Source organism: Capricornis sumatraensis, chromosome 2, assembly GCF_032405125.1.
Source record: "Capricornis sumatraensis isolate serow.1 chromosome 2, serow.2, whole genome shotgun sequence".
Lineage (NCBI taxonomy): Eukaryota > Metazoa > Chordata > Mammalia > Artiodactyla > Bovidae > Capricornis > Capricornis sumatraensis.
The window spans coordinates 109,473,851-109,493,643 of record NC_091070.1 but is presented as its reverse complement, the minus strand read 5'-3'; the positions used below and the strand labels follow the sequence as shown (position 1 = coordinate 109,493,643).

The 19,793-nt window shown below is 46.4% G+C and overlaps 1 protein-coding gene across 1 annotated transcript; it reads left to right on the top strand.

Annotated features, from left to right (window-relative positions):
- Positions 1-12,120: 12,120 nt before the first annotated feature.
- LOC138072922 (low affinity immunoglobulin gamma Fc region receptor II-like) lies at positions 12,121-19,600 on the top strand. Its single transcript, XM_068964253.1, has 5 exons — positions 12,121-12,232; positions 14,226-14,246; positions 15,651-15,908; positions 17,410-17,676; positions 18,764-19,600. The coding sequence occupies exons 1-5, from the start codon at positions 12,121-12,123 to the stop codon at positions 18,940-18,942; spliced, it is 837 nt and encodes a 278-aa protein (XP_068820354.1). The 3' UTR covers positions 18,943-19,600.
- The last annotated feature ends 193 nt before the right edge of the window (positions 19,601-19,793 follow it).

The following is a 19,793-nucleotide window of genomic DNA, read 5'->3' as shown; positions in this document are numbered from 1 at the left end:
GGGACCCCATCCAGGGCCCGAAACTGGGCTCTTGTCTAACACTCAGAAATGAACTGTCCCAGGAGACACACATGCTGACAAAGCAAGAGATTTTATTGGGAAAGGGCACCTGGGTGGAGAGCAGTAGGGTAAGGGAACCCAGAACAGTTCTGCCACGTGGCTTGCAGTCTTGGGTTTTATGATCATGGGATTAGTTTCTGGGTGTCCTTAGCCAATCATTCTGACTCAGAGTCCTTCCTGGAGGTACACGCCTTCTTCAGCCAAGATAGATGCCAGAGAGAAGGATTCTGGGAGGTGGTGGGACATGTGGTGTCTTCTTTTGACCTTTCCCGAACTCTTCCGGTTGGTGGAGGCTTATTAGTTCCGTGCTCCTTAGCAGGACCTCCTGTCATAAAACAACTCATGCAAATGGTTACTATGGTGCCTGGCCAGACTGGGCGATTTCAATCAGTGTGCTTCCCCTAACATAATTGCAAGATGCCCTTTAGCAATAACTATCAGCAAAATGAAAAAATAGACGCTTACTATTTACAAGACCTAGGAACTACCCAGCACACCTGGGGCTGAAGAAGGAATTCATAGGGCCTGGACTCCATCTTAGGCCTGTTCATGCTGATCATGTTCAGCCACCTTTCCAATGGACTCTGAACTCTGTGTTTAGTGCCTATGAAAACAACAACAGAAGGATAAGACCCCTGCATACAGGGGAACCTTGAAGAGCATATCTAGGTTACTCATCGCCTAGGAGAAAACATACACTAATCACCCCTTCCTCCAGACAGGCCATAATTTTTCTGTATCTATCGGAGTGTAACCTCGGGTTTATTGATTGTTGGCTAATTGTTTGACTGTTTGAGCACATGAGCACATAGCACGTGAATCATGGGGTTACTGGGATTGTATTTTCCTTGGTTTATGTAAGTCTCAAGGAATCTGGAGTGGTGGGTTCAGACACGTACACATGGGGTATAAAAGATTTTCACAAATGCTGCTCGGGGTCCTTGGCTAAGAGGAGACTCTGCTTGGGCCCGCCGGTGTAATAAACTGCACTCCACTATCTGCATTGTCCTTCTGAGTGAGTTTGTTTCCCAGAACACGTGGCTACAACAGGGCCACACAACAAGGTCATGGGGAGACACATACAGGCCCGGAGTTCTGCTTTTGTCACGGAAAGGAAATTCCTTCTAGGGCCCAAAAGTGAGCTCTTGTGTAACACTCAGAAAAGAATTGCCCAAAGAGACACACAAGCTAACGAAGCAAGAGACTTTATTGGAAAGGGCACCTGGGAAGAGCACCAGGGTAAGGGAACCCAGGAGAACTGCTCTGCCATGTGGCTCAAAGTCTCGGGTTTTATGGTGATGGGATTAGTTTCCTGGTTGTCTTTTGGCAATCATTCTGACTCAGAGTCCTTCCTGGTGGTGCATGCCTTGCTCAGCCAAGATGGATGCCAGTAATAAGGATTCTGGGAGGTGGTGGGACATGTGGTGTCTCCTCTTGACCTTTCCTGAACTCTTCCGATTGGTGGTGGCTTATTAGTTCCATTTCCTTACTAGGACCTCCTGTCATAAAATAACTCACACAAATAGTTACTATGGTGCCTGGCCAGAGTGGGCGGTTTCAGTCAGTGTGCTTCCCCTAACACATTTATTGGGGTTGAGAGTGAGTGCCTAGGGGTTTGGGGCCTCACTTTTTATTTGTGAATTTACTATATAAGAGCAGGGATTTAAAGAGCGGGATGCAGAAAAACAAAAACCATGTAGACCAATCGATTAGTTATTTAAACCCACCAGAATCTCTAAAATGAAGTGTTACCAAGTCCAAGTTCAGTCAGCGCACCGCCAGACAGGCCAATAAATCGGAGAGACAGTGTTAAGGAAAGAAATGCAACTTTATTTGGAAAGCTGACTGACTAAGATGACAGACTAATGTCTCAAAATAGCCACCTTATGCAGTCTGGATGCCAGATTCTTTTATAGACCAGAGAAATGGGGAGGTGAGGAAGTAGTTAAAAGGCAGTTAATCTTGCAAAGGGGCTTCCCTGGTGGCTCAGAAGGTAAAGCATCTGCCTGCTATGCGGGAGACCTGGGTTCGATCCCTGGGTCAGGAAGATCCCCTGGAGAAGGAAATGGCAACCTACTTCAGTACTCTTGCCTGGAAAATTCCATGGATGGAGGAGCCTGGTAGGCTACAGTCCATGGGGTTGCAGACTTGGACATGACTGACTGACTTCACTTTCACTTTCAGTCTTGCAAATATCTCCTAGAATAGCCAGCCTCAGGGATGTCAGTTCAGTTGCTCAGTTGTGTCCGACTCTTTGCAACCCCATGAATCGCAGCATGTCAGGCCTCCTTGTCCATCACCAACTCCCGGAGTTCACTCAGATTCATGTCCATCGAGTCAGTGATGCCATCCAGCCATCTCATCCTCAGTCTTCCCCTTCTCCTCCTGCCCCCAATCCCTCCCAGCATCAGGGGCTTTTCCAATGAGTCAACTCTTCACATGAGGTGGCCAAAGTACTGGAGTTTCAGCTTTAGCATCAGTTCTTCCAAAGAACACCCAGGACAGATCTCCTTCAGAATGGACTGGCTGGATCTCCTTGCAGTCCAAGGTACTCTCAAGAGTCTTCTCCAACACCACAGTTCAAAAGCATCAATTCTTTGGCATTCAGCTTTCTTTGCTGTCCAACTCTCACATCCATACATAACTACTGGAAAAACCATAGACGGACCTTTGTTGGCAAAGTAATGTCTCTGCTTTAGAATATGCTATCTAGGTTCGTCATAACTTCCCTTCCAAGCAGTAAGCGTCTTTTAATTTCATGGCTGCAATCACCATCTGCAGTGATTTTGGAGCCCCCAAAATGAAGTCTGACACTGTTTCCACTGTTTCCCCATCTATTTCCCATGAAGTGATGGGACCAGATGCCATGATCTTTGTTTTCTGAATGTTGAGCTTTAAGCCAACTTTTCACTTTCCTCCTTCACTTTCATCAAGAGGCTTTTTAGTTCCTCTTCACTTTCTGCCATAAGGGGTGGTGTCATCTGCATATCTGAGGTTATTGATATTTCTCCTTGCAATCTTGATTCCAGCTTGTGCTTCTTCCAGCCCAGCGTTTCTCATGATGTACTCTGCATATAAGTTAATTAAGCAGAGTGACAATATACAGCCTTGACATACTCCTTTTCCTATTTGGAACCAGTCTGTTGTTCCATGTCCAGTTCTAACTGTTGCTTCCTGACCTGCATATAGGTTTCTCAAGAGGCAGGTCAGGTGGTCTGGTATTCATATCCCTTTCAGAATTTTCCACCGTTTATTGTGGTCCACCCAGTCAAAGGCTTTAGCATAGGCAATAAAGAAGAAATAGATGTTTTTCTGGAACTCCCTTGCTTTTTCGATGATCCAGTGGATGTTGGCAATTTGATCTTTGGTTCCTCTGCCTTTTCTAAAACCAGCTGTACCATCTGGAAGTTCACGGTTCACGTATTGCTGAAGCCTGGTTTGGAGAATTTTGAGCATTACTTTACTAGCGTGTGAGATGAGTGCAATTGTGTGGTAGTTTGAGCATTCTTTGGCATTGCCTTTCTTTGGGATTGGAATGAAAACTGACCTTTTCCAGTCCTGTGGCCACTGCTGAGTTTTCCAAATTTGCTAGCATATTGAGTGCAGCACTTTCACAGCATCATCTTTCAGGATTTGAAATAGCTCAACTGGAATTCCATCACCTCCACTAGCTTTGTTTGTAATGATGCTTTCTAAGGCTCACTTGACTCACATTCCAGGATGTCTGGCTCTAGGTGAGTGATCACACCGTGATTATCTTGGTCATGAAGATCTTTTTTGTCCAGTTCTTCTGTGTATTCTTGCCACCTCTTCTTACTATCTTCTGCTTCTGTTAGTTCCATATCATTTCTGTCCTTTATCGAGCCCATCTTTGCATGAAATATTCCCTTGGTAGCTCTAATTTTCTTGAAGAGATCTCTAGTCTTTCCCATTCTGTTATTTTCCTCTATTTCTTTGCATTGATAGCTGTGGAAGGCTTTCTTATCTCTTCTTGCTATTCTTTGAAACTCTGCTTATATCTTTCCTTTTCTCCTTTGCTTTTTGCTTCTCTTCTTTTCACAGCTATTTGTAAGGCCTCCCCAGACAGCCATTTTGCTTTTTTGCATTTCTTTTCCGTGGGGATGATCTTGATTCCTGTCTCCTGTACAATGTCACGAACCTCTGTCCATAGTTCATCAGGCACTCTGTCTATCAGATCTAGTCCCTTAAATCTATTTCTCACTTCCACTATATAATCATAAGGGATTTGATTTAGGTCATACCTGAATGGTCTAGTGGTTTTCCCTACTTTCTTCAATTTAAGTCTGAATTTGGCAATAAGGAGTTCATGATCTGAGCCACAGTCAGCACCTGGTCTTGGTTTTGCTGACTGTATAGAGCTTCTCTGGGAAAGGATGTGTTAATTTCTTCCTCCTTGTAGTCATCCACAGATGGACGAGACATTTGACATAGACATTTAACATCCTGAACAAAGACATTTTGGTTTAAAATATTTCTCGCTCCAGAGGTCAAGAGATCCCCTCAACCACACATGTGCAGAAAAGCTCCTGGGAGGTCAAAGGGGAGTGATACTAATTAATGCCAGGCTACCAATATGCTTTTTCAGTAAAACCCATCTAGGTTTAAAGATGCATGCACGCACATAGGAGGATCCTGAGATATACCAAATATGGACTGTGAACCAGGCCTTCAAATGCTTGGCCAAAAGAAACCCAGAAGAAATGCCCTATAAAATTAATTCAAACCACTATGATGAAGAAGGAATTCATAGGACCTGGACTCCATCTGAGGTCTGTTCATGCTGATCATGCTCGGCCACCTTTCCAATGGACTCTGAACTCTGTGTTTAGTTCCTATGAAAACAACAACAGAAGGATAAGACCCCCTCCAGACAGGGGAACATTGGAGATCGTATCTAGGTTACTCATCGCCTAAGAGAAAACATACACTAATCACCCCTTCCTCCAGACAGGCCATAATTTTTCTGTATCTATCGGAGTGTAACCTCGGGTTTATTGATTGTTGGCTAATTGTTTGACTGTTTGAGCACATGAGCACATAGCACGTGAATCATGGGGTTACTGGGATTGTATTTTCCTTGGTTTATGTAAGTCTCAAGGAATCTGGAGTGGTGGGTTCAGACACGTACACATGGGGTATAAAAGATTTTCACAAATGCTGCTCGGGGTCCTTGGCTAAGAGGAGACTCTGCCTTGGGCCCGCCGGTGTAATAAACTGCACTCCACTATCTGCATTGTCCTTCTGAGTAAGCTTGTTTCCCAGAACGTGTGGCTACAACAAGAGTGAGACTCAGGGAGTCTCCTTCTGAGCCTGCCCGTGCATCTACCCACATACACTGTCCTTATTTTTTCCCTCTTAATAAATACTCTACTCGTTTCACTACTTTCCATCTTTGTGGGGATTCTTTTCTGCAAAGCTGAAGGGCCAGGGCTCTTGTCACTGACCACTGGTCTACTGGCTCTCACCCCCACAACCTGGCCTCGATCTCTGGCTGGGAATGGAAGCCCCACTTCAAGCTGTTGCAGACTGAGGGATCATTCTTGTGAAAGATCACAAGAGATGATTCATACATAACGGCCTGCCTCAGGCGACCCCGCCCTTCTGCCTGAATGTTACACCTCTGCTGCAAAGGTCCATTGCCACTCTGAAAGTGATGGGGCAATCAAATCTAGGAATAATTTCCTTTAGGATTGTCTTAGTCACTTCAATTGCTCTTTCTGTTCTAGTGGAGAAGACTTCTATCCATCCAGTAAAGTTATCTATAGAGACTAGTAAGTAGTTGAAGGCCTCGAAAGAGGGCATCTGAGTGAAACCTATTTGCCAGTCCTCTCTTGGATAAGTCCCATGACACTAGACTGGGCTAACAAAAGGGGGAGGCTTGACGCTCCCTCCAGGATTATAGGTGACACAAAGGACACAGGCTTGAGTAACTCTTCATTTCCTCCAGGAGCCCTTTCCCTGTAAAAAGTCAGAAAACAATGATAGACATTGCATCTCTCCCCAGAGGGAGAGAATCATGTAGCCCTTCTTTAATAGTTTTCCATTGTTCGGAGACAAGTATGAGCCATTTCTGATCTATGTGCCACCAACCATCTGTTCTCTTAGTTCCCCCTCTATCTCGTGTCCAGTTCTCTTTGGAAGTTGAGTAACTGGATACAACGTTAGAAGGGGTAAGGGATGAGATTAAAACCATTTCATTTATGGGGATCAGGGCTGCTTACTTTGCTTCCTGATCTGCTCTTGTTTCCTAGGGAAATTTGAGAATTTCCCTTTTGGTGCTCATGGCAGTGGATGACTGCTACCTGTTTTGGTTTCTGGACCACTTCTATGAGATGTAAAATCTCAGCTTCATACTTTACAGGGGAATTTCTTACATTTGGAAGTCTTTTTTTCTTTCCAGATGGCTGTGTGGGCATGTAAAACAAGGAAGGTTTATTTTGAGACTAGGTATATATCTATAATCTTTCCTTCCCCTAGGATTAAGGCTTGGGTTAGAGCTATCAGTTCAGCCTTTTGGGCCAAGGTGTTAAGTGGCAAGGGTTTTGCTTCTGTGATGCTATGAGTCCTCACAAAAGCATACCCTGCTCTCCTGACCATCTCTAACAAAACTTCTGTCATCAGTAAACCATTCTTCTTTAGGACTTTCTATGGCCTGTGTCTGTTAGGTCAGACCTGTGGGCATAGACCTTGTCAAGGGTTTGGAGGCAAGAATGTGTTAGCTCTGGGCTTTCAACAGGCATTAAGGTAGTGGGGTTAAGAGTATGGCAGGTTTTGAGGGTTAACTCTGAGAAGTCAAGGAGCAAAGCCTGGTACTTGATAAGGCGGCCTCCAGTTGGCCAGTGGTTCTGTATCTGGGCCTTTAGTGGCTTCATACAGGGGCTTAACCATTAGCCTGAATCCTGGAATCCAACCTGTACAAAATCCTGCCATGCTCCAAAAGCTATGGAGATGTTTCCTTAGTCTTTGAAGTGCTTAGGCTTAATATAGCTGGTTTTTTATCTGGAGATAACTGTCTATATTCAGGGTTTATAATATATCCCAGATACTTACCTTGTTGCTTTGCAATTTGTGCCTTTTTCTGAGAGACTCTGTAACCTGGGGCCCCAAGGAAATTAATTAATACTTCAATGGTATTTTGATCTGTGGATTCCATGGAGGGATTACCTGTTAAAAAAAATCATCTATGTACTGTAGAATAACACTTTCTTCTAGGTGTATTTCCCTTAGTTCCTTTCCCAGGGCCTGGGGAAACAGGTGTGGACTGTCCTGAAACCCTGGAGGCAATACTGTTCAGGTATATTACTGTGTTCAGCCTGAGTCAGAATTAGTCCACTCGAAGGCAAACAGATATTGTGGTAAGGAATGAAGTGGGATGTAGAAGGCATCCTTGAGATGGTATGCAATAGACCATTTAGCGTCCTCAGGGGTTTCAGTTAATATGTAATAAGGGTTGGCCACGAGGGGATGTATAGGAACCACTGCACCGTTTACTAGTCTAAGGCCTTGTGCCATGTTCTATTCCCCGTTTGGCTTCACAACTAGAAGAACAGGATTGTCATGTGGGGACTGGCAGGGCACCAAGAGGCTATGCCTTAGGAATTTATCCACGAAGGGTTGTAAACCCTTCTTTGCTTCCAACTTTATAGGATAGAGATCTGGAAGATTCTGACTCCGGTAAGAATTCCCACCCTTCAGTGTCTTCTGCCACTTCATTCAGGATCCCTTCTGGAGGCTCTGAAGCAAGAGGGGTTTAAAGTAGAGTGTAGCTCCAGTATCTATCAGAATTTGTAAGGTTGTCCATTAATTTTCATTTTAGTTTGCCTTGGCTGTTTAGGGGAATAAATAATAGCAGTTTATCAGCATCTCATCAACCATATAAAGGGCCCATTTGGCAACCTTCCTTTAAGAGTAGATAAGGGGTGTCAAATAAGGTCAAACTTGGCAGACTTTTGTTTACAGTCTTACGATCTTTTCAGAATGAAAGGGCAATTCAGATACAGGATTTGATAGGAGAAACACTGACCAACACTGCCTGCCCTGGCTGGGCCCAAAAGTAGCCAACTTGCATGAATTCTCTTAACAACAGGAAGTCCTGGTAAGGAAGAGAAAATTAACAAGCTACCACCAACCAGAAGAATTCTGGAAAGGTCAAAAGGAAAGAGGAGACACCAGTCCATATGTCTTACCAACCTCCCAGAATCCTCCTTGCTGGAATTCATCTTGGTTGAGCCATGTGTGTGCCACTGGGTTCCCTTACCCTGCTGCTCTCTGCCCAGCCAGGCGCCCCTTCCCAATAAAGTCTCTTGCTTTGTCAAAATGCGTGTATCCTTGGACAATTCATTTTCAAGTGTTAGTCAAGAGCCCACTCTTGGACCCTGGAAGGGGTGTCCTTCCCTGCAACAAACTGGTTTACTGAGTACTGGTAAAGGAGGAGAGAAGCAAGTAGTAGTGAAACTGTGCAACTCAAGACTGGGACCTGAACCCATGGTCTTTTAATCGAGACCACGTACCACCACTTTCCCTGGTGGCTCAGATCGTAAGGAATCTGCCTGCAATGTGGGAGACCCAGGTTTGATCCCTAGGTCAGGAAGATCCCCTGGAGAAGAAAATGGCAATCCACTCCAGTATCCCTATCTGCAGAATTCCATGGACAAAGGAGTCCTGGCGGGCTATAGTCTATGGGGTCACAAAGAGTTGAACATGATTGAGAGACTAACAATACATTCCAATTTCTCCCAATGCAGTCCATGTCAAAATGAGAGAGCAGCCTTGGGAGAAACACACTTCAGAGACAGAGTGTGGGCTATCTCAGAAGGCTAAAGGCCCCCATATATGGTTGGTGGTTAGTTTTCAAGGGCTGGGTCATTGTCTAAGCTACTGAGTGGGAGGATTGTTCCATCTATTTCAGGGAAGGAGCAGAGATTTCTAAGAATTGGGCCACTGATGACCTTTTGACCTTTTATGGTTGGCCTCAGAACTCTCTTGGTACTTGACGGTGTGTCATTAAGCATATGCTAATGTATTACAATGAGTGTATAATGCAGCTCAATGTCTACTGGAAGTCGAAACTTCCACCATCCTGGACCTAGTTGGTTCTAACCATTTTGTCGTATTCTCAAGGGTTATGTCTTTTTTAAACTTTTTATTTTATACTGGACTATAGATGATTAACAATGCTGTGCTAGCCGCAGGTATACAGCAAAGTGATCCAGCCACACACATACATGCATCCATTCTTTCTCAAACTTCCCTCCCGTGTAGGCTGCCACAAAATATTGAGCCGAATTCATTGTGCTACACAGCAGGTCCCTGTTGGCCATTCATTCCAAAAATAGCCGTGAGTACACATCAATCTGCAAACTCCACAGCTATCCCTCCCATCCACCCTTTCCCCACTAACCCCATAACTATAAGTTCTCTAGTCTGTGAGTCTGTTTCTGTTTTGTAAATAAGATCATTTCTTTTTTAGATTCTGCATATAAGTGATATCATATGATATGTGTCCTTGTCTGACTTACTTCACTCAATATGACAATTTCTAGGACCATCCATGTTGCTACAAATGGCATTATTTCATCCCTTTTCATGGCTGAATAATACTCGAATGTATATATGTACCATTTCTTTATCCATTCCTCTGATAATAGACATTTAGTTTCTTTTCATGTTCTGGCTACTGTCAATAGTGCTGCAATCAACGCTGGGGTGCATATATCTTTTGGAATTATGGTTTTCTCTGGATATATATAAGCCTAGGGATGGGACTGCAGGATCATAGGATAACTCTATTTTTAGTTTCTTTCCTTGTTTTTTTCTGACTGCTCTGGGTCTTCCTTGCTGTGCCTGGGCTTTCTCTGGTTACTGAGAGCGGGGGCTACTCTCTAATGGCAGTGCGTGGGCTTCTCGCTGCAGTGCCTTCTCCAGTTGCAAAGCATGGGCACGAGGGCACGTGAGCTTCAGTAGTTGTGGTGCACAGGCTTTGCTCTACAGAATGTGGAATCTTCCCGAACCAGGAATCCAGCCTGTGTTTACTCCATTAGCAGGCGGATTCTTATGCACTGGACCACCAAGTTGTTCCTAAATTAGCTTTTTTTAACATTTTATTTTTACTTTATTTTACTTTATAATACTGTATTGGTTTTGCCATACATTGACATGAATCCACCACGGGTGTACATGCGATCCCAAACATGAACCCCCCTCCCTCTTCCCTCCCCATAATATCCCTCTGGGTCATCCCCGTGCACCAGCCCCAAGCATGCTGTATCCTGCATCGGACATAGACTGGTGATTCGATTCTTACATGATAGTATACATGTTTAGCTTTTAAAGTGTTGATGTCAGCTCACTGGAGCCTTGTGACTGGTTAAGGAAAGTTTTTCACCTCAGAATCAGATAAAGGCTGGAGGTAGATTGGGAGTGGGAGGTGGGGTGGAATGGGGCCAGTAGTAAAGCGTCAGCCAATGGGGCCAAGGGGTGGTTGAGGTTTCTGAAGACCACAGAGCGTAAAAACAGGTTTTACAATATCATGTTCTTGAATATTACAGCTTGTTTCCTGAGAAAGCATTCAGAAGAGAGGCCCCAGCAGAGGGCCCCGAGAGAGATCCCAGAGCATCTTCTGTTCTGGGGATGTTGAGGGTGAGCAAACGGTGACAAGGATGATGACAGAAAGCAAAAAAGGGGAACTAGTGCTGACTGGATACCCACAATGCACCCAAGGATGGTGCTAGCATACAAATTATCTTTTAATTTTCACAAACCTTGAGTGCAGTGGTTCTCAGCCAGGGGCAACGTTGCCCCCAAAAGCAGACTTGTCAATGTCTAGAGACATTTCTATTTTCACAATTAGGGGATGCCACTTGGCATCTAGTGGGTAGAGGTCAGGGATGTTGCTGCTGGTGCTGCTAAGTCACTTCAGTCGTGTCCGACTCTGTGTGACCCCATAGACGGCAGCCCACCAGGCTCCCCCGTTCCTGGGATTCTCCAGGCAAGAACACTGGAGTGGGTTGCCATTTCCTTCTCCGATGCATGAAAGTGAAAAGTGAAAGGGAAGTCACTCAGTTCGGTCCGACTCTACTAAACACCCTATAATGTGTGGGACAGGTCCTAACATTGAGAATAATTTGGCCCCAAATGTCAATAGTACTGAGGCTGAGAAATCCTGCTTGAAGGATAGACATATTAATCTTCATTTATACAGATGAGGAATCTGTAGTTCTGAGAAGCTACCTGTCATTCAAAATTAGACTAATACAGCTCCAAAGCCCTGCTCTTTCACCATGCCCTAATGATGGGAACAGTGATGGGAATGAGGGTGAGAAAGATAAAGAACCAGGGCACTAGTTGCTGCTCAGAAGATATTTGTTGGAGGGATGAGCACAAGAAACAAAAACAAAACAAAACAAAACAAAAAAAACAAAAAAAAAAAAAGAAAGAAAAACAAAGGGTGATAAAAGATGAGCATGATCATTCTATTGCCACCCTGACACACTTCTCTGTCCTGGTTCCACAATCCAAAATGGAGTCTGGATTATGATAATAAAGGCAATCGAATGATGGGGAAAGGTGGCCTCAAGCCCCTCTGCTCAGTCTCAGGAGGAGTCTGACGCCAGTGTCCGCACCTCTACATGGATCTAGAAGATGGGGAGTTCCCTGGCACATTCTCCTCCATCGCCTTTTCCAAAGAGACAGACAGGGAGTTCTGAGCTGAGTAGGGGTGACCATTCCCCTCTTCCTCCCTGGGGCTGAGCCCAGCTGTGGCCCCGGAGGACGAGGAGAATTTGTTTCCCAGTTCCTACATTTTCTGTGAATTTGGAGTGGGATGGAGCCAGATTCATTCTGGGAAGCCCTGAATCTTCTGGGAGGGAACTCTCTAGATGAAAGAGGGTGGAAGGGGAGGAGCCAGTGATAGAGCAACACTTCTTTTCACTTCCTCTTTTGGACTGCAGAATTTGCCCTCTGGGTGGATTATCAAGCCTTGAGAGAAGCCAGTGCCTGCCGTGCCAGGCTGTCAGAGCAACCTGCTCACTCCAGGAGGTGATGGGGAACCCCTCATTCCTAGCCTTCCCTGCTGCCTGGAGGAACCGAGCTCACTGCATGCCCTGGCATCCTTGGAGCCACATGCTACTGTGGACAGCTCTGCTCTTCCTGGGTGAGTCGGGGGCCTGGCAGGGACAGTGGAGCAGGACCATGGGCAGGTGGGATTCTCCAAGTCAGCTGCTGCCACCTGGGTTGTTGCAGAAATAGGAGGTGGTATCACTGGTTGCAGCTGGGTGGGGTGAACACTGCTGGGCACTGCTTTCTCTGCACCACTAACCTCTCTACCGCCAGAGGCAAGGATGAGGGCTTCAGTGGGAAGCACATCAGGAAAGTCAGGAGGGTGAAGGCAGGCTGATGAAAATCACATTCTGACGACCTTGCTGGCCTTGGGAAATTATGAAATTGGCAGAAGTAGGGCTTTTTAAACATTTTGCCCAATGACACTGGGCACCAAGGGCCCTGGTAATCTGCCATCTCCCACAGCTGAGCCAGCCTTGAGGAATGTCCAGTGACCTAGACTTGAAGGACTGATGATGGCCAAGGTGTTCACCTTCCTTAGAAATGTATGTTTCACTGGGACTAATCTTAGGCCAGAGGGCCAATGCTGTCTTAAGCAATAAGAGGTGTGAGGGAGCGATAAAACTGCCTTGGGGAGCAGAGGCCATCCTCTGTGCCTGCCACTTTAGGCAGCAGGGCCTTTTCTCTTTCTGTGAAAGGAGAGTCCCCTGGAGAAAAGTGCACGAGAGTCTGGGTTATTCAGGAATGGAGATCAGAGAATATGTTAGCCCGGCAACTCCAACAGCATCAGCTGTGGGACCAGAGACACCAGGAATGCCTCCTTGCACTGCAGGCATGAAGAGAGGAAAAGATCAGTATCACTACCAAGAGAATCAGAGCAAATGTACTCAAGTGTCAGAACTGCAGTTTAGTGTCTTTCTGAATATGGTGACAGTAAATTTATGAAGATATCAGTCTGGCCCCTGTGTGGTAATTTTGTTAACGCAGCTGAACAAGTTAAGGCATGAACAACACAGGTGAACGAAACGCAGACATGACGTTAAAGGACCACAAGAGACTCACGAGAAAGGTAAGGGGATTTGCAAGTGAGAGGGTAACAGGCAGGAAGGCTGCTGCTGCTGCTGCTGCTGCTGCTGCTGCTGCTAAGTCGCATCAGTCGTGTCCGACTCTGTGCCAACCCATAGACGGCAGCCCACCAGGCTCTGCCGTCCCTGGGATTCTCCAGGCAGGAAGGCGAGGGGCCCCCAAATGGAGGATTGGCTGCAAGTATCAGACATTTTCTAAATTTCTCTCTTAAACAGCAGGAGGAAACTACAAGTGTCAGATTTTATTCCCCTTCTCTATACAAAATTAAAAGGAGGTTTCCCTTAAAAAGCTGTGTGGCCAGGACAACACCTGGTTCCACCTAAACTTAACTTTTCTCAAACCTTGAGCTAACCAATGTGTTTTTCTTATGGACATGTTTTTCTTAAGCTATGTTAATGAACTATGTATTTACCTTAGATTCTGTCTTTAAGTCGGTTTTGCCTAATACTCCGAACCCATAAGAGCTCAACAGACCAGTATGTTTTACCAATGGAAATGTTCTCTTAAACTATGTTAATGAGACTATGTATTTGTTTGGAAATCTCCCTTTCCTCAAGATTCATGTAAATCATTTGATGGCCTGGGATGACTCACCTTGTGCCAATGCTACCTCAAAATGTATGTTGTGATAAGGGGCCTGGTACCACTCTCTGAGTTTTGAGACATTTCCTTCCTCTAATTAGCAGCCTGTTGGTAGGAATATAACTTCTTGTTAAAAACTAGCAAGGCAGCACTCTTTCTGCCCCCTTCTGATGTCTATGTCAGAAGACCAGTCTAAGGAGTGGCCTTCTCTATCTCTTTTATACTTTAATAAAACTTTATTACACAAAAGCTTTGAGCAATCATGCCTCATCACTGGCCTAGATTGAATTCCTCTTCTCCAGAGGCCAAGAGTCCTGGCATTTTTCACGGCTCAGCAACAACCTTTCACAGTGTGATTATCTGTAATGATGAATCATCATATCCAAACACCAGGCTGACCTTTGCTTTCTCTCTTACAGCTCCTGTTCCTGGGAAACCTGGTAAGTACTTCACCACATCTCCTCTGTCCCCCAGCCACCCTCTCTCTCTGCTCCCTGCACCCTGTCTGGAGGAACTCTGGAGGCACCCAGGACTGAGGTAGAGCCAGGAAAGAGGAGTTGTGCCCACAAGAAGCCCTGCACCCCCTTCTCCTTCCTGCTTCCCTTCCACTGAAGCCAGGGGTGGGCAGCCAAGGGACACAGATGCCTCAGCCCTCCTGCTTCTGTTATGATGAGACCTCACAGATTCTGTCACAGAAAATAACTGTCCTTTGTCTCAATTGCTTCCTCTTTCCAAACTAAACCACGAGCTCAGGCTATGCAGAATCACATGACATGCTTAGGTTATCCCCATGGGTTGATAAACTGTCCATTTTTCATGTATCTGAAGGCTTCAGGGCCTGTTCCCTTGGACAGGAAGAGGAGGCCGTATTACTGGCTGCAGCTGGGTGGGGTGAACACTGCTGGGCACTGCTTTCTCAGCACCACTAACCTCTCCGCCACCCAGGACTGGTAGGGGGTGGGGCTCTCCTGGGTCACTGAATCCAGGGCTCCTAGACTGGCCTTCTGGCCTTTCTCACTCTTTCTTATTCTCCTGAGGCCATAGAGACTCCTCTGTGCTTTGGTGTCAGGACAGGTCTCTTCTAAAGGACAAAGAATGAAACGGGTCAGAAGAGAAATGTGACCTCTGACTCCCAGCCTGGCACCTCCACCAGGTGGCCCCCTTGTCTTCATCCAGCTGGGAAGACAGTTTATCCACTAGTGTCCAAGTGCCTCAGGTTATGGAGGTGGGGGAAGTGATTCCCCAAAGGATGTATGTGTAGTGTGTGTGTGTGTGTGTGTGTCTGAGTGTGAGTTCGAGAGAGAAAGAGAAATAGAGACAGAGAGGAGGAACTGGGTAGAGCTCCTCGGGTGAGGTATACTTGTGTTTCTGGACTGTTTGCTTGCCCCCCTCCCATTTCCCTACCCCCATCCTCTCCTCCCTGAGAGAGTCTGGGCTCCTGGGGGCCCCTGTGTGGCTGCAGAACTGCCACCGGCATCGCCTTCAGGTGCAGAACTGTTCTGGGTTGGGTTCTTCTCCTGATCTCCGCAGCATGGCCACAGTCTTCCATCATCTGAGATTTGGGGGTCTGCTTAGGCCCTTGGGGACTTCCCTGGTGGCTCAGATGGTAAAGCGTCTGTCTACAATGCGGGAGACCTGGGTTCGATCCCTGGGTCGGGAAGATTCCCTGGAGAAGGAAATGGCAACCCACTCCAGTCCTCTTGCCTAGAAAATCCCATGGACGAAGGAGTCTGATGCAGGCTACTGCCCATGCGGTCGTAAGGAGTCGGACACGACTGAGCAACTTCACTTCCAGGCCCTTGGGGTCCCTTTTCCTCATGCTGCCTCCTGTCTCTGCCCCTCAGCAGATCTCCCAAAAGCTGTGGTGAGCATCCAGCCTGCGTGGATCAATGTGCTCAGGGAGGATCACGTGACGCTGATGTGCCAGGGGACCAGCTTCTATGCAGGCAACCTCACCACGTGGTTCCATAACGGGAGCTCCATCCACACCCAGAACCAGCCCAGCTACAGCTTTAGGGCCAAAAGCATTGACAGTGGATCCTACAGGTGCCAGAGGGAGCAGTCCAGCCTCAGCGACCCCGTGCATCTGGATGTGATTTCTGGTCAGTGGAGGAAGGCTCTGGAGAGTCTGGGAGAACAAGGAGAGATGAAATCTGCTTCCACGGCAGAGGTTTTTAGGAAAGGGCAGTTGCCGACTTACTGGAGAGCACGGCTGTGAGTTGTTTGAAGTGGTTTTGGTCCACTCATTTCCCTTTTCAACCCACCTCCTCGGCTTAGTATGAGTGGCGAGGTGGAAGTTCCTAAGAGATTTCTCAGAATATGCTGGGCTCCTTTGTCTTCATGCCGACTGAGCAAGAAGGTGACCAGGCCACCAACAGGCATCTGGGTGTGAGAGCAGCAGCAGAAAATCTCTAATTCATAGAAATCTTCCCATTTTTGTGGCAGAGTCAAATGCACAGGGAATTACTAGCCATCTGGGCATGATGATTTCATTCACCTTTGAGCCTCAGTTTCCTCTCCTGCTAGTGGAGATACCACTGCCTCCCCCACGAGGTTCTGGTGAGAATCTGCATCTCCCTAATCCCTGCCCTCTCTCTGTGTAACTGAGGTGAAACGCGTGTCTTTTACATTTTTATTTATTCGTCTACGGCTGCTCTGTGTCTTCGTTACTGTGTGTGGGCTAGTGTCTAGTTGAGGTGCATGGGCTTCTTACTGAGGTGGCTTCCATAAATACAATTTGGTTGGCGTTATGATTTGCTGAAGGATCTAAGTGTGGTTGACCAGCACACATGTGACTGTGGTCATTTTTTCTTATCTCCCTGCTCCCTTCCGAGGTATCTGTTGTTTCCTGCCCTTTTTTTTTTCCAATTTCGACTCTCCTCTGTCCTATAACTTCAGGAAAAAGGTCGGTGTGGGCTGAGATCAGGATTAGAAGTAGCTACCTAAGCCTCTATTCCCTACACAACAAAGAAATTAAATATTTTTCCTCAGTAAAAAAATGAAATTTGGGGGAAAAATACACAGCCGGCTAATGGCCCACTCATGTCACTGCTGCCTTGAGACAAAGTCCCCGCTGAATTCCACATTTACTAATATGCACCAAGTAAACCAATATTTGTTGGATGCCCATGACTTTCCCCAAGGACACAGGTCTCTGCTGTGTCCCCCTCACATGCTGTCTTCTCTCTCAGACTGGCTTCTCCCTCATCTCCCTCCTTCCCTTAGGGAAGGGATTTCACTCCAGGTCCCCTGTATCCTTCTGCAGAGGCCTCTTGGGCCAGACAGGGCTGCAGCTGTGTCTCCCAGGACGGGACGAGAAGACAAGCATATCTGAACACCTATTGTGCGCCAACAACTACTGTAGATAGTACAGCTAATGGTGCTATTGTGACTAGTTCCACATACGAGGAAACTGAGCCCCAGAAGAATTCATTATTTACCCCGGATCACAGGGTGCATGCATGAAGGAGCCAGAGTTAGAGACCAGGGGGGTGTGATTCCTCATTTAAACTCCCCTACACATACTGGCCCCCGGAGGGATGGTCTGGGTTTCAGATCTGAGTCAAGACCTTCTGGGTCCTGCGGTCCCTTTGTGTCTTTCAGACTGGCTGCTGCTCCAGACCCCCAGCCTTGTGTTCCAGGAAGGGGAGCCCATCATGCTGAGGTGCCACAGCTGGAGAAACCACCCTCTGAGTAAGATCACGTTCTACCAGGATGGGAAATCCAAGACATTTTCCTATCTGTGCTCCAACTTCTCTATCCCACGCGCCAACCTCAGTCACAGCGGCCAGTACCACTGCACAGCATTTCTCGGGAAGACGCCACACTCGTCACAGCCCGTGAACATCACTGTCCAAGATGGGAATGAAGGTTGTTCAAGGAGAGGTACACCTTGGAAAGATGGGTAGTGAGGGGATTACTAATCTTTTCTGGACTCCAGAATGTTTGTTTTCCTGGGAGCGCCTGCTTAACATAAACAGGAACCCTGAAAGTCCTACTTTGGCCTGATGGTTCTGTGAATGTGAAGCTTTGTTCCAGGTCATTTCTCAGGGATTATAGAAATGGGTGTCATTCATTTGGTGTTTTAACTCTCAGGGGACAAAATCTATTTTTTCATCCTCCGTATCCAACTCCCAGACATTGCCACTCTCCCTCTTTTGCATCTCATTCAAACCACTCTATCACTTGTCTCTCCTGGCATCTAACGCTTACTGCGTTTCCCTACTGAGCCTCTCAGCCTAGGATCGACTCTTAGCTTGCTGCATCCATGTTGGCAGGAGAACCTCTCTCTACACACAAAGAACAAGACTTCTGCCTGTTCTTGAGAAACCGTACATTGTGGAATCCATATTATGTCCTTTCAGACGGTATCACAGACTATTTATGCCAGCCTGATGTTCATTAGCGAGTACCTAGCCCTGGGTTCAGAGGAGGTGGTGAGTGAAAACGTGTTGATGTCATCTGTGTATTCCCAAGTTCAATGTTCCCCAAAAGCTGTTCCCCAATCACATAACTCTTTGAGAGCCCTTTCAGAATGAAGGGTTCTGTGGTCAAATTAATGCAGAACACACTACGTATTCTTTTCATCTCCTTTTATATTCATAATGCATACCAAAGGCTTCAAGAAGCCCTGTCTCAAAGAAAACTTTTAAATTATGTCTGGTAAGGCATTTGCTAAACTCAGGTAACCACAGAATCCTTCTTCTTCTATAACTTCTCTTAATGTCCTGCAGAACAGATGTGTTTGAGGTCATCCTTTGGGAAATGCCGATCCAGCACTTTATTTGGGAAGGCAGAGAGATGAAGCAATCCACTGAAGACTTCCTGGGGTAGCTGTCTGCTCCTGGCCTTGGCTTGGGTTGCTTTGCAAAGACGCCTCACTAGGGACATGACTGTTTGTTCCAAATTTCTGTCTTAACAACTGTCATTTTTCCCATTCCTCTGCCTCTCTGATTAGGTCCAGCAGTTCCACTCATCTTTCCACCTTGGTATCAAATCACTTTCTGCCTGGTGATGGGGCTCCTTTTGGCAGTGGATACAGGCCTGTATTTTTCAGTGCAGAGAGACCTTCAAAGCTCCATGGGAGACTGGAAGAATTACAAAGTCAGATGGAGCCAAGACCCTCAGAACAAATGACTCTTCATTCCATGATGTAACAGCAGTAGTGGCAGCAACTCTTCAGTCCATAACTTTCCTCTTCCCTGGCCTCACCTTGACAACAACCTGGGCTAAGGAGGCTCCAGGGAAAGAAAAAACCTGTGATCTCCAGATCAAGTAGAAGGTAACAGGCCCTACCTTCACTGATCTCCCAAAGGCTAAGGCACAGTCCCAGCCCATCCAGCTCTTCATGGACTCACAGCAAATGTGTTCTCCCAGCTCCTCACCAGAGGCTCCTCAAATACATGAAACCTCAGTAAATCCTGGTGCTTCTTGCAAAGTAAATCCAACAATCTTCCCACTTCTCACAGGCTGCAGATGGGCTCGTGGGGGCCGGGGCTGCCTGGAGGGATGGCGCAGCCCCAGGAGGTGGGTAGACATGGCAGCATCTTGATCCAAGCCACCATCCTCTCTTACTTGGATTATTGCAACAGCCTCCTGGCTGGTCTTCCTGCACTCAACCATGTCACCCAACAGTCTATTCTCACAACAGCCAGTGTGTGTTGTATCTGTCACTTCTTTTCTGGAAGCTATGTAATAGCTTCCCCCTTGCATTTAGAGTAATAGCTAAAGCCTTTGCCATGTTCTACAAGGTACTACATGATCTTGCTCCTCAATGCCTCTCTGACCTCATTTACTGCTCTGTTTTGCTTCCTTGGACACTTCAATTATATTTCTGCTACAGGTTTATGTTATTTACTGTTCCTGAAATGTTCTTATAGATATCCACATCATGCTTCTTCATGGTCTTTACTCAAATATCACCTCATCAGTGAGGTCTCCTTGGTCATTCAACCTAACCTCACTTCTCCACCATCTCCTAATCCTGC